At 35.1% G+C, this 16125-nt stretch overlaps 1 protein-coding gene across 1 annotated transcript; it reads right to left on the reverse strand.

The window, feature by feature from the left end:
- Positions 1–708: 708 nt before the first annotated feature.
- Smu1 (Smu1 spliceosomal factor) lies at positions 709–14009 on the reverse strand. Its single transcript, XM_085945154.1, has 11 exons — positions 13857–14009; positions 13701–13767; positions 13368–13626; positions 10220–10408; positions 9017–9137; positions 8528–8732; positions 7304–7431; positions 6219–6320; positions 4966–5149; positions 3034–3186; positions 709–2055 (listed from the first exon to the last, which is right to left on the reverse strand). The coding sequence occupies exons 1-11, from the start codon at positions 13880–13882 to the stop codon at positions 1957–1959; spliced, it is 1533 nt and encodes a 510-aa protein (XP_085801280.1). The 5' UTR covers positions 13883–14009; the 3' UTR covers positions 709–1956.
- Between the last annotated feature and the right edge of the window lie 2116 nt (positions 14010–16125).

Below are 16125 nucleotides of genomic sequence, written 5' to 3' on the forward strand. Positions count from 1 at the left end.
TGGTGAAGAGATATTCTGAAATGACCGGTTTTGTGCACCATTTTTCCAAGATGGCAATGTCCTTCTGATGTGCACCAAGGTTGTTAATTTCTGTCCATGGAAATATATTTTTACCAAGTATATAACCATCTAACCTATCTGTTTATATATCGTAAACTGTAGAGGTTTTACCCAAATCTGCAATTGACACGTTTAGAGCATAGACAATGGCGAGTCGGAAATGACAGTTGTCCAGAGACCTTGAATCTATGTAGAGGTTACAGGGGCGCTGAGTCCTTTTCCAAATTATTAAGTTAAAAGTCATGTTAAACCTTTACACTCAAAACGTAGTTTAATATAACTTCATGCTATCTGCCGTGTAATAATCACTAATGTATTTGTGCCATATAAACATACAAATACCAACTCGTGTTATCCTTCAACACTGCATATACAATATCACATGTCACATACAAAAACAACCGTCGGAATATAAAATAATAACAGGGGTAGTTGACTAAACAAATAACAACTACGCCCCTTATAGAACATATACACTCATATACTTAGTGAAAATATATTTCTATGAAGAGAAATCATAAGTTTATTATGGCGCACATGGCAGCAGTGTATGGATAGCCTCTAAATGACGTAATTCGAAACATTCATATAAAAATTTGATTTACATAATATATCGGTAGATTCAGAAGTTATATTATTTTTAATTTTGTGATTGAATTTGATTGATATTTATCAAACAATTCCGATATTTGGCGTAATTTTTACGGTAGATAAATGGTTAAAGGGTAGAAATCGGCCCGGCCTCTTGGCGTCAAAGACATGTATCTCAATTTTTAGCAATTTTGAGGTATGTATGGTAGTAAGTAACAAAGAGACAACATCAACAAATTCAACAGATAGTCTAATACGTATCTGTTAGAAACACTTTCTTGTTAATATCAATGGAATGTAAACTTACTTGTGTTTGGGGTCTCCTTGAAAAATGAGACACGTTTCTCTGACCCTAAGGGGCCGAAATGTAGTGAAAATAACCGACTTTGCAAATTAATTCATAATAATATAATATAGTTGTGACTTCATACATTCATTCACAAATATATTTTTCGCATTTACATAATAGATAAGATGGAAAGTCTGTATGTTATCATATTGGTGAATATAATCAGGGCCGGTCCTAACAAGGGTGAGGCCCGATTGGAGCGTGTGCACGGGGCCTTTAGGTTGGGCACAAATATTATATTAAAAATGAGGGCTCAACTGTATTTGGATAACATTAAAAACTCCATAGAGCGCGAAACATACGGTACAATCGCCCTAATAGAGCCTGTACATGTGCATGGATTTACTGGCACCAATAGTGTATAAATTTAATTATCGCGATAATAACAGTTTACACGTAAAAGTGCTGACTGTCTCTCTAAGCGTAAGTGAGACGAGAGTTTGTCATTGTATGGTGCTCTTTCACTGGTTGTGAAAATTGGTAAACGTAAAATGCTCTCCGGTATAGTTCATATTTTTTGCCATTATCGTTGAACTGTGCAGGCACAGATATTGTGAAAATTCAGAAACTGCTGAATTTTTTTATCCATGCATGCAATCTTGCAACTTGCACGATAATGCGTGTTTACACGTGCACTTTTTTGTTATGACCGTGATGATACGTACTGTCAGCAGTAAATCCATGCACATGTAAATGGGCTATAGGACCGGGCCTGATTATAATATTCAGTAACAGAACAATCAAATATCTCAAATTGCTTACAGAAATAGTGTCAGTGAGACGAAATGAGTTACCTGTATTGCGATATTATCTCTGGTTTTTATAGTATCCAATACAATATTCCAACTGTACCATAATGCAGCTATTAATTGTTCCATATTTAAAAAATTCATACTATCTCGTAAAACACAATGACACACGACATATCTTACCGATTAATATTTATAAATGGCTGTTTATGGTTTCCACAATTTAAGTAAGCCATCTTCACTGTACGTGGCCAATAGATTTTGGTGTGGGTGATGATTCAGACCGATCACCGACTTCTCATGGACCTAATAAACAAAAGAAAAACAATTATAATCTTCACAATTTGGAAACATCGCCGAAACAAACCTATTAGAAAAAATCAATCAATTCAAATCAGTCAAAAATGTAATTAGAGCTGTAAATAATGCAAATTGATTTATTTGCACGTATTTAAATTAGAAACACAGTACGAGGCAGTGGCGAAGGGTGGAGGTAGGCTGTTAAGATCTGACATAAATAATGCACACTAAACTTTCTCAGTAATACGTATTTGTTTTAAGATTACAATATTAGTGGAGTGTTGGTTAGTTTTAAAAATCAATCAACCCTGTATCAACCAAACCATAATAGTTTTGGTACGCAATGGGCGACCCGACAAAAATAGTACATCCTTTTTCAGTCATACTTATTTGTTTTTATTGAATTAAAAATACATATTATTACAGATGGTGTTAGTTAGTTTTTTTTAAATTCATTCTCTGCGTAAACCAAGCCATAATAGATAAAAAATATTTTTCTATCTATAAAATATCCAAAATTATGTATGGCATGATTTTAGATATTTTATAGATATATGAATAGTTTTTGACTATTATCTATTATGGCTTGGTTTACGCAGGGTTTAATTGAATTTTAAAAACTAACCAACAGTGTCTGCACATTGTAGTCTTAGTTCAATGAACACAATTACGTATGATTGAGAAAGATTAGTGTGCACTACTATTTAAGTCAGATCTTTATCAGCCTACCTCCACCCTTCGCCACTGGCACGACGATACATTGACATTTATATAATTTCATATGAATCTATGGATTATTTCAATTAAATTGTAAGAAAATCTGATGCTTAAATAAAACAAAATATCCGCAATTCCTGAAGCTGTGAGTTGCGGTTCGAATGTATCCTGCGCCTAGAAAATTCATTTTGGATCCAGAGAATGGACCCCATAGGTTGGGTGAAATTAAACGGACTACAAAATAAACAATATGATGTTTGATGTTACATTGAGAGTTCTTTCCAGTTTCCCTGAGCTTGTCGAGAAGCAGTACAGTACGAGATCTTCGCCAGCGCAGTAGATGAACTCGCCTCGCGGAGAAAGGCAGGCGCACATCAATGAACCACCTTCTCTCTTACCCGTTGAGAATGATCGTACAATCTGAAATCAGGAACATGGGTTTCAAATTAATACATTTTTACAACGATGTCGAAAAAAAACCTTGTTCTATATTATATTATTATGGTTCTGAAACTGAAAAAATGTTTATCAAGACTACATAATGATTAAATTATGGATGACCTTGTTAATCCTTTTGCCGCGGACGGCACACCTGTTGCGCCCTCATTATTTGGCCATTCGATATTATTAGCATATTTAAATGTGGTAATTAAATAGTAATTAAATGCTCCGTGAAAAGGTTAAGTTATCATTTGACCAAAAAAACACTTATTATTAGAATAACTTATTATTATTAATTTAATTAAACGCAATGTTTAGTAACTAATCTCACTTTTTTTTTATTATAAATAACTATCGTTAACTATCTTTTTTTTCAACGAATAATTCACAAGATTTAAGAATGTAACATTCTTGTTATTGAACATACATAATTTGAAAACACTTCTGAGAAATATAATATAAGCAATAGAAAAAATCTTTTTGAAAAAAATACGACACCCAGCAGGATGTCATCCTGTATGTCATGTATCCTGCTGGGTGCCATATTTTTTTCAAAAAGATTTTCTATTGGTTATATATTTCTCAGAGGTGTTTTCAAATTATGTATATTAAATAAATATCATTAATCATTTTGAAATCGATACAGGTGAACAAAACAAATATTGCTGATTTGAATTATTACCCACGATGGTTAAGTGTTGGCCTTTCGCGTCGTGGGTCCCAGGTTCGAATCCTGGGTCTGGCAAGTACACATATTGTTTTTCAATTTGTGTATGAGTCAGAGTATGGACTCAATAGGTTGAGCAGTTGGCTGACATCCATTTCTCGTAAAAACAAAATCTGTCAATACATACCTCCACTCTGTGGAAGCCGATATGATCCTATTAGGATCGGACATGGTCGGAAGACGGAACTATGCACTAAAAAAATAGTTATTAGTTATTACAGTCGAGCTTGGTTATTATGATCACGAAAATAGTGAGATCTCGGATGTAATGAGGAAACATTCGTTGACATTTTAGTTTATGATTTTCTCCATACATTTATTCACTTTTATAATGAGCTACTTCTCGGGTATACCGAGCAAAACTGAAATGTGTCGATCGTTTAAAAACAACATTTTCGACCCTAAGCAATAAAATCCGACCGGGCAGTTAACTAGACCGATGCCGCCGGAATCGGATTACGTTTATGACACTAGTTAAGTGTCCAAGCACCTAATTGATGTTTTCGCCGACAACATTGAAAAAGTATCCAAGCATATGGTTGAAATTGCATGTAAAAAATCCAAGCATTGTGAAGTCAGTAGGTACCTACCAGCGCCGGCGGCTCAGCGGTTCATTACAATAAACAACTTCTATTGTAGTTTATGAATGCCATGCTCGTTTCGGGGATTTTCACGATTGTTTTCAGATTTTTTATGTTCTATGCTTAAATAGAACGTGGCATGAAAAATGTTATAAAACAATATAACGAGTACCTAATGCTTATAATGAGCAAATTCAGTCAGTCCCATCTTCCTCGTAATAACCAAGTTCGACTGTAATTATATTATATGTGCATATTATATTTTTATTGTGGTGGGGTTAAAATAATGGGGAGCATTTTCATAAATTTTATTTATGTTATTAACTCGATTGAATTATGTGCGGCAATCAATTTTTCACACGTGCTTTCTTAAAAACCTGCATGCACATGAGAGCACAGCTTAGAGGAAACACTGGTGGGGAGAAGATGTAAAACGCTCAACCAACTAACCTGCCCTTGCATGTTCATGATGACGACCGTATTACTCCTGTTGCAGACGACAAAGTGGTCGGGGTTTTTGGGAACTAAATGCAGAGAGTTTACGGCGAGGTCCGCTGCACCGAGGGGCCGGAACGTGTTTGAGCATTCGGTCGATTTCACAGACCACACTTTCACTGTACCGTCAGACGATGCGCTACAATTAATAAAAGGGTAATGAAAATGCTATAAAATTTTCATTGATTATAATAATTACCTACACTAAACTCTGGGTGTGGATTATACATGCGTGTAATGAACAGTTGACATGTTATTGAAGTAGATACATCAAGCAACGCGGATTTGACTATTACACTAATAGTAACATCTATCGACAAAAACTGTAAATAATGCAGCACTCCTCAGAAAAGACTTACTTAGATCATATTGTAATTTTAGTCGCGTCACAGAAGTCAATCAATAAACAGTTCTGTGTATTAAGTAATTAATTCTGACTCCACATCTCAAAAACATAAACTTAATAACCAAACAACTACAAATTGGCGACCCCCTAAATTGAAGAAACAGCTACACACTACAATACAACACCATGTTCGATCTTGAGATTTTACAGGAAATAATGGATGTTAGCCACTTGCTCAACCAATTAGATCCATACACCTTGAAAAACAGCATGTGAATTTGTTTGATACGTTACTGTTCGATCATCGTCGGCATGCATTGAATATAACGGCATAATAACTCTTCCAAAAATTTACACTTCATACATATTCGAAGATCGTTAACAGATTTTTAAATACGTATCCGAGTCATGGCACCTTACGAAGGCTCAGAGCAATCATTGAGCTACTGAGCTTCAAGAATAGATGTTTGTGGTGGATACTGGGTGTAAGGTAGCATAACTATAGAAGTAACTAGGAGATAAAAGAGCGGACCAAGCAGCCTCTTGTCAAGCCGAGAATAATAAGGCCATGTGCGGCGGATGCCTCAAGAGAATTTCAGACTCTGTTGTTCTTTAAGTCAAGGCTTAGGGGAAAAAATGTGATATTTGATCTACGCGCCACAAATACAACATATTAAAAAAGTACAAAGCAAATAATCCTTTTTGAAAACAGCACAATAAAATATGGTTAATCAAATAGGTAAACTATACGATAGACAGCATCATGCAATACCACATCAATCTCTTAATATAGTAAAATTATCTGGCATATGTGTGACATTGGTTTGAATGATGTTTGATTTCTGATTCTCATACGACGTACCTGAGTAAATTATGTCCATCGGAAGTAAACACGACTTCGTTGACAAAAGATGTGTGGCCCCGGAATTCTTTCAAAGTCTTGCCGGACTTCAGACCGTGTATTCTAAAAAAAAATATCATTTTGTACAACTCATTACAAAACATTATGTAACATTATTTACTAACATGACAACCACGAGATGCCAATAGAAAAAGAAAATAAAGAACTTGTTACCAATACAACCACATACAATTATTGTTTGATTCGAAAATCGAACTGCCTTAAAAATTCCTAATACGGAATGCGTATAACGATTACATTATGATCAAGTCACGTGCCGTCACATGCTGGCACGGCTACAAATTTAGTCTATGGTTAAGTCATTCCGCAGAATATTTTCAATGATCACTATCTCTATAAATTTATGAGTATTTTTAATTATTATTCATGCTAATTTCAATTAATTTTAACAGTTTCTACGTGTGCGCACATTAAAATGACTTGCGATATTGCATCCATAGATAATATTTTGAACAGAACCCAATCAGCAGACAATAAATAATAGACAGACACCAGACAGATAATAATTTAATAGAAAATTCATTAAAAAAAAAACAAAGAGCACGCGTTTTGACGTGAGTCGAAAATGTGTAGACATGCAGAACATAATAAAAAAAACATTCATTGAGTCATGCGGTTGACGATGTAGCGCAATACGCGTGAGGTGACCTCATTGTAGTTCTGGCCATTTCGGCAGATTTTGACAATGTTTGACACTGACAAATGTGATACGGGATGGGAGCATCAGTCTGATAACATTTTAAATACCAAAAAAATTACATTACACACTTTTTTCCGTAGCGACAGTTTACTGTGATAGCACATAACGTGATGCTAATGTATTCGGACCTTAAGACTCCAATCTCATCAAGACTCATATCTTGAGTCCAAATTCTTTGATAAGTCACACATTCAGGACGCACGATAGTTTGGAATTAAATATGCCAATCAACTCGGAAAGAAATACTTCCACAGTCCACGGTTGAGGCAATATAGTCGTTAATGAGCGAGATGTAATAATATTTTTTGTAAATGCTTAAAATTACCTTATTGTGTGATCAAACGACGCGGAGAGGACTTGAGAATTGTCTCTGCTGAATTGAAGACAGGTTACACCTTTCACGTGCGCTCTTTCGAATTTCCTTTGGCACTGACCGCTCGCCACTTTCCATACCTAATCAACACAGACAAAATCTCAATTTAGATATTTGGTAGAATACGTCTTGATAATGTTCATTTAATTGAACGAAACAGTGTTGTGATTGTTTCATATCTCGAGAATACAATCAAAAATTTTATAAAATTGAGAAATTATAAATATTACAAAATAAGACGATTCGAAGTCGCAAAGTGATCTTTAATCCTCCGGTGACACAAGCGTATGACTGTAAGAATTCACGACATCATATGGTGTCTTAAATTTTGATTATTTATTTACTAAATCCAAACTAATCACAGTTGCATGTCATAATCATGCTGGGATAAATTTCATTAGAATGTCTTCTTTTTTGAGTTCAGTGCCATGTTTCAAGTAATTTAACTAGTATGCCTACAATCAAATGCATGAAAAAATGTGATAGGGAGATAACATCGTGCCTCTGAACTAAGTGCAATACATTTGGAAAAATTCTTCTGATGCAATACTTTTAGTGTAAATAGTCTCGGCAAATTGTAAAAAGTAATACAAAAATTAAAGCAGTTATATGAGAAGTTTAATATTATTACGATATAACGTCACTGTTCTGGCAGAAAACACTAATTCGAAAAAATGATATATTGAGTTAGTACCAAAATGTTCCTTATTTCAAACTTTACCGTCTGAAAACGTTCTTAATAAATAAACAGTCTTGATTTTAAAGTCATCCTTTTTACGATTACTTAATAAACTCACATGATAGACCATTATTTCAAACATTTTAACAACTTCAAAGTCAAATTACTCAAAACTAGTATTCTCCAGTTAGTGTGTTCTGCCAGAACAGAGACGAAAGTAGTAGGTATAAAAAACATATAATTTACACTTTTATTTTGTCAATATTTCGACACAAGCATTCATTTGACATGTTTGAAAAACTAAAAATCGATAATCAAGTAAATATTTAGTTACTCTATTCACTAAGTACAACATATTATCTATCTTCTTTAAAAATCATATGCTTTATATATTCAACATTTGCTACACTTCAAATGAGTGACGAAACAATGAATTTTTGCACTTCATCTTAAATCGCGTGGTACAGAATTCCAAGAATGGAGGAATATAAAAACACCTTAATTTTTCCATCATGTGAGCCGCTGGCAAGTAAATCGGAGTCTCGACTGAACGCCACACTGAGGACCGCTTGTTCCATCATCATGTAAGTGTCCTGCGCCTGGTACTTCAAATCCTTACGGATTTTTCCTGTCGTGAAGTTCCACACTTCGATGAACCCGTCCACGGAACCTGTCACGAGATATTGGCCGTCCGGAGAGAACCTAGAAATGAAATAAAGTATTTATAAAAAAAAAAAAATATTCTTATCCCTATGGTCAGGATGTCCTTATATTGATAAAAAATGTCAATATATTGCCACTAGTGATTTATACCAACGGCATAGTGCCATATACATACACTGAAAACAGCTAGCTAGCTCCTCCTGAACACATGTCATGTCATTCAGAGAAATATTTCGTAATAAATACTTGGCAACAGTCTGTACAATTCGATTCGATTAGCCAACAAAATCTGTTGTTTAAAATACATAAAGCTACCCAATTACCTGGCGCACTCCACGTGAGATTTCTGCCCGAACTTGATGAGTTTTGATAGCTGCGTCGGATACTGTTCATCTTCTTGATCCCTGATAGCCGCTTTGCCTCTGAACAAATCAATGGTGGTACCTAAAATATAAAAGAAAAAATAGTGAGACCCGTAAGGCTTCGACCATACCTAGAGAGGGCCTTATAAACATTCAAGTTTTGTAGCACTTGACAATATTTCTGGAATGTTTGTAGTGGCATTGTTTACAATCGCTATCTTTATCTTTTGCAGTTGTTATTGCAATATATATATAATTATGACATATTACAATGTGATTGTTGAGTTATTCATGTAAACATTCTAAATAAGTATAGTTCTGTGTCTTTGACGTGTACAAAAATAATTAACAAATTATATTTGCATTATAATGTGAATGTTTTCGGTTCCGGTACAAGTCGTATTTGAAATGATCATGTATGTAGAAATAATTGATAAAACAATAACATTAATTTTTAACAAATACAAGTTTCACACAACCACACATGTAGTAATCGATAAAATTAATTATAAAAGATATCGGTCGTAGGATAACAAATGGGAGACTTGAGGAAAGACTAACGTCATTGATGAGCCGTGTAGAAGTCTTGTGTAACAAATAACCGAATCATTGAGAACAAATCACCCGATATATAAAGGCTTAAGGCCCACTATAGTTAGGTTGTGACACGAAACTGTAAGCTTTAATGGTAGTGGTAGTTATTGCTCATACTTTGAATGTAAAATGAAAAATTATTTACAGAAAATGATGATTGTAGGATATTGAAATAAATGGTAACAATTTGAACGAAATATGCAATCGAAAATCTTCATTTATTGCTAACAGGTTACCACATTGCATTCGAAGATAATCAATAACTAACACTACCATCATAATTCGCAATTCAGTGTCATGGCCTTTGTTTTATTTTATATTATTTAATTTGTCTTTTCTCCGTGGTCCTCTCTCCCATGGGCACATTTAGCTGTCTTTTTAAACACAGTTAGAGCACACTTGAGTGCGGGGTGACCTCAGTCTTGGGTGACTCCTCCTGAGACATTCCCAGTCATAAAAAAATGGTGGTGGTGAAGCGTCACCATCACCAAACATAGGGTTCCAATGCTTTCCTGTAAAGTTGAAAATGATCACCTCAACAATCTTGATATTAATATGGTGATGACTTGCCAGGTGGAAGTAATCCTTGGTGCTGCTGCCACTTGAGAGCCTGTCCGAGTAGAGCCAGGAGACGGCTGGAGGGCACAACGGACACCTCTCCCGCTAGCGCAGCCGCGATGGCCGCCCGCCTTCTCTCTTTGCTGCCACCTTCAGGGTAAGCTTCTCTCGGATCCCAATAGGAACGAGCCAGCAAGTTTTCTATTACGAAATGCGATAAATTTTAAATATTAATATTTATTATGCGAAACGAAGTAAAATGATTACATGGCATATTATATGCAAAAACTGCGCTGGATTGCCCACGTGGATAGAATGCCGGATGAGAAATATATAGATGGCCAAAGACTGAATGACTAGACTGCACCACAGAAGATTTAAAAATTAATAAAAAAGGATTGGAAACCACAAACGCTGAAATGTTCAAGATAGAGAAAATTCTGAAGACTCGCCATTGAAGAAATTGAAAGTAGAGAATTTAAATTAAAACATCACAACTTATACTCCGTTACCGACAGTACATGTATCGACACCTTCTACATATCGTCGGTGTTTTGTAAAAATGGCGAATCAACCATTTTGGCGAAATCGAGATTTTAATGAAAATACAATATGTACCCCACTAGCTTTGTTGTGTCAAAACGGCGAATTTGTATCTTCACAGGAAAGTACTTAAAAACGATAATCGACAAAAATTAAATTAATTAAAATTACGAAATAAAAAGCGAATTTGACATATTAGGCCTATTATAATGCCAGTATTCTTTCTAAGCTATATTATAAACTTATTAGATATTTATAATCATCTACAGTTAAAAAACAAACAAATGTCAAAAGTTAAAAATTCTCCTGTAAAATAACATTTTGGTTAATTCGCACTTTTTACAAAACACCGACGATATAAGTCTGTAACTGCAAAATGGTGCTTTTCAGTAGTACGATTTTAATAAATTTTAATGACACCACAACATTAATTTTTAATGCTGAAATCGTAATTTTTTTAGTTGATTGATATAATATATTGATTGAATTTTTTTTTTTTTTTTTCGATTATCATTGTTGTAGGTATTATCTTTAAAATTATTTAATAAAAGACAATCAAGTCAAAACAGCCAAAAACGCAGTTACGGACTTTTACGTAGGAGGTGTCGATATTATCAAGTGCCATACAAGAAACTGCACAATATGTAATGTGACCGTACACGCGCGTGGATTTACTGCCAGCAATAGTGCATATTATCCTGCAGTTGGCAAGATTGCATGCATGAATCAAAAAAGTTCAGAAGCTTTTGAATTACTCAGTCAGCAGTAAATCCATGCACGTGTAAAGGGGGTATAAAGACGTACTATTGCGAAAGTTGCAAGATGTTGACAGTTGGAATTTGTGCAATATCTGCGCCTGTGCAGTACGACAGTGGCAAACCTGCCGGAAACAATACGAACTATACTCCGCAAAACATTTTGACGTTTACAATATTTCACAACCAGTCAAATAGCACCATAAAATGACAATAACGCATCTCGCTTACGCTTAAATAATGAGATTGGAGACAATCAGCACTTTTACGTGTAAGCAGTTATTATCGCAACAGTAGAATTAACACACTATTGGTGCCAGTAAATTCATGCATGTGTATAAATAGGCGCTATTATTTATAGCTGTCATGTTGGATGTTTTGCATTTTTGATATGGAAGCATTTTATAGATAGAAGAATAATATATTTATCTAATATCTATTATGGTTTGCTTTAGGCAGGGTTAATTGCATTTTAAAAACTAATCCCTACCATCTGTAATTTGTGGTATTAGTTCAATGAAAACAGATAATAGTAGGATTACAATGTTTAGTACGCACTATTTATGTTGGATCTCAGCAACCTATCTCCACCCTTCCCACTATTATTGTTTCAATTTCAATCATTCCATGAGGAATAGTAAAATCACTACTTAATAGACTGCGGCAAGTTTAATGTGAAGCGTGACCGTTGCGAGAACTACAATAATGGCATACATCGCAGCGCCACAACGGCGGCCATGACACTTCAAGTAGATTTTTGGGTTTCCACCGTGTGTCCTTCTTTACTCGACGTTTCGGGCTCGTTGCAGAGGCCATTATCAAGAGATGATATGAATACGTGTATTAATTAAGGCGCTAAGTACCAAAATAATAAAAACTGACATTTTTATAGAAAAATGTTCTACATACCAACGCCAATAACTTCAACTATAGTCTAAGTGCCTCAAGCAAGTCAAAAAAATACAGCAAAATAAATAAACCTGTCGACGTTGTAAGTCCGTTGGCGTGTTTTATTTATAATGGTGTAAGTAGCACTGCAGTGGTCAACGGCATTCAATATAAAATAGCTGATGATGCTGTGTTGACACTTGCGAGTTCTTGATATCTAAAATTATAGAAGCTGCCGTGATTGCTTCACACTGTAAAACTACATTTTTCAAAAGGTCTGCTTCATTAAATTTTACTGCAATGACTCGGTATTTTGTAACAACAGGCAATACTACTTTTTGGTACTTAGAGCCTTATTTAATACATGTATTCATAATATGTTTTATGATGAAAATGTAGTGTAGGTATGTGAATGTAAACATTGCTCTAAGAATGTCAAAAGGAATCCGATTAGCTAAGAGCAAACGTTGCTCAAAGTAATCTGTCAATCGTTACGACCAGGGATACTGGCTCGAATATTGGATTTTGTTGATAGTGCCGGAAGCCATGACGTTTTTAACTGTAATCATCATCCCTATTAATATTTTCAGGGTTTCTATGGATTTCAATGGCCTCCTTTACCAATAGTGAGAAATATCCTTATTCCGACCCAATATCTTGGTTTCAAAATCAAATTTGTGTCCTGTATCGTATATCTCAGCTAATCGGATTACTTTTGACATTCTCAGAGCAATGTTTACATTCACATACCTACACTACATTTTCATCATAAAACATAATATCATCTCTTGATAATGGCCTGTGCAACGAGCCCGAAACGTCGAGTAAAGAAGGAAACCCAAAAATCTACTACGATAAAAACAACCGTGAAAACCTCAAACATTATATGACACTTCAACTTATCATTTTCGCACTGTAGTTGTTTATGGAGCAATATTGTGCTCCAAATATAAATTTTATTTTGAATTACCCACCTAAATGTATATATCTTTCCGCTTCTTGCTGTTTGAGCATTATCATTGGATCCGTTTGTCTCAACAACGACCGGGCTGCTCCAAGCTCTCTCAACTCAATCAACTCCAAGACAACCTGCTCATACAAGTCAATCAACTTCTTGTCCGGTAATTTCAGCGACTGTATCGCTTTGAGAACGGTATCCCAATGGCCATTGTTAATATCACCACAAAAGCCGTCAATACTGTCGACCGTGTTCAAGGACACGCCGGTTTCTTCCTGGAAGTGGAATAGAAATTTTGAGGTTAGATCGGGTCAACTTTGATATGAGAAAATCCTGAAACGATACGTACTTGTAGAGTCTGAAGTGTCTTTGTCAGGTTTGATTCCTTCAGGTATTGCTGAATTAGACGTATAACGCTGAAAAATAAACGACAGTTGCGTTGAAATTATAAACAACATTGTTAAGTATATTGGATATATTTCAAATTTTAGATTCGTAAACTTACTCAGCTGACTCAATTTCGATCGACATTTTTTAATTATTTAGTTATGTATCTTAATTAATTGATAGTGATTGTGATGTATGGTTTTGGTAAAACAGTGAAATAAGACAAAATCTCCTGAACCAAACTTTGAAGCAAGTGACGTCTAGAGTTGTCAGAAGGCAAAATTCTTTTTCCAATTTCAGTGCTGCAATAATAGTTAACAATTTTTACCCCAATAATTTTTAAAAATGCTATTTTGAAAGGCGAAATCAGTCGAGTTGACGTGTACCTATCAAAATATGATATCCAGTAGTTCTTAACCTGTGGCTCACGTCTTTTAATTACAATACACTTTGCTATACAAACTGCAGACGGATTAATATACCAGAATGAAACTAGGACCCTCGGGAAAAGAGAGATTCGGATCCAGAAACTTCAAATGGAAATGGGCTGGACAAAATATGAACACATACATAGTCCAAAAAAGGAAAAATCTAATCATCCAGTGATAACCAAGAGATAAAGATTGTCCAAAAGGTAGGCCTAGCGGTCACTGGCTTGACAAGCTAGTTAAATTCAACGGAAGTACGTAGCTACACAAAACAGAAGTAAAATTTGCTTGAAGGGCATTCATCCAACAGTGGATAGATTCAAGTTGATGATCACCTATGTTTAAAAATAAAATTTTCACACACCTATCACTTTTTCTAAAGGAGTATGAGCATGTTGCAGTTCGGAAAGTTAGTAGAGGCTATGGAATATAGGTAGTGCACACTTTGTTAGTCATACTTTCATTGAACAACACAATCACTGCTGAAGTTTTAATTACATTTTAATTACCACATTTAAATAACACGTTAATTATATCGAATGGCCAACTGCTCCAAACGCGCCAGTCGTGGTGTTAGCACTAAATGCTTAACCGCTGAAACGCTTAACCAACAATATCCTCAGATGCAGATTCTTCCTATGCGCAGAAAGTGTACAGTGCTAATGTACAGTAGGCGCTCGGTAATCCGGCACCCATATTTTTTCACCTATGCCGGATTGTCGGAAATGCCGGATTATTGGATATCTATAGGAAATAATTCTATCTAATGTCGGGTACCGAACTGTCGAGTGACTCCGCTCTATAATCCGGCAGTTTAATGTGAAACCTGCCGGATTATAGAGCAGGAGAGCTGAGTTGCAAAATGCCGGACTATTGGACGTGCCGGATTGTTGAACGCCGGATTATCAAATTTATTTATTTCATCAAATTTATTTATTTTACATATAATGAACATAACAAATTATAAATTCAAAGCGTTCACAACATGACATAAAATAAGTGTTAATAATTTAAAAAAATTAAAATACCGAGAAGTGTGAGTTAATAATACAATAGGTAATAAAATAGGAAATAAAATAAAAAAAGAAATAAAATAAAATAACAAAAATAACAAAGTAAAAGTAGATGGAAGCACACAGAGTGAACTTTGATAGACCCTATCTTAAAAACTTATAACGTCCACCTAAATTCACCTCACGTAAGTGGAATATATCAATATCCGAAGCGATTTCATTAAACATGGTTATTGCCCTCCCAATTGGCATTACTAATGGCAGGTTAGTTCTGCACTGTGGGAGAACAAACAACGGATGCCCTCGATTCCTAAGGTAATTATCAGAGACACACAAGCCAACACCACCAAGAATGGCAGAGTTCACATTTACGCCGCGTATAAGTCTGAAAAAATATGTAGCTAAATAAAGATCCCTTCTAAATTTTAAGCTACAGTAATTATGTAAGCATCCCTGAGAGAAAATCAGTCGGATAGAGCCACGGATAATATCCATTCAGCCGAAAGTAAAGGAGTCTTAAAAATTTATTTTGGATCTCTCTACCATAAGGCCGTACTTCAACTGATGCGGGGCCCAAACGATAGACACACTCTCAAGTCTGCTTCTAACTAAGGAGTTATAGAGAATTTTTAGTACCGTAACATCCAAAAAGACCCGGGAAGTACGCAAGACAAAGCCCAACATCTTTAGCGCCTTTTTACAAATAATGGTATCTATATGACCACTAAACGTCAATTTACCGTCAAACGTAATTCCAAGATCTCTTACAGATGATATTCGCGAGAGAACTCTGCCATGCATCGAGTACTGGAAAAACAATACTCGTGAGGCTTTAGTAAACGATAAAACATTGCATTTATCAATATTGAAGTCCAGTTTGTTATGCCTGCCCCAATCTAATATATTATTTATATCAAGTTGGAGTTGACTACAATCGTCCAAGGTG

This window comes from Rhyacophila brunnea, unplaced genomic scaffold (genome assembly GCF_057557595.1).
Source record: "Rhyacophila brunnea isolate RB1 unplaced genomic scaffold, BYU_Rbru_1.0 scaffold_18, whole genome shotgun sequence".
NCBI classification, from domain to species: domain Eukaryota; kingdom Metazoa; phylum Arthropoda; class Insecta; order Trichoptera; family Rhyacophilidae; genus Rhyacophila; species Rhyacophila brunnea.

What these genes read in the sequence shown, in the direction of transcription:
- Smu1 (XM_085945154.1), bottom strand. Translation starts at nt 13,882, where the DNA reads ATGTCGATCGAAATTGAGTCAGCTGA. An exon ending in TCATGAACATGCAAGGGCAG is followed by an intron (nt 3,187 to 4,965) that starts GTTAGTTGGTTG and finishes TCCTGATTTCAG; the next exon opens with ATTGTACGATCATTCTCAAC. An exon ending in AACTGGAAAGAACTCTCAAT is followed by an intron (nt 2,056 to 3,033) that starts GTAACATCAAAC and finishes TTTGTTTATTAG; the next exon opens with GTCCATGAGAAGTCGGTGAT.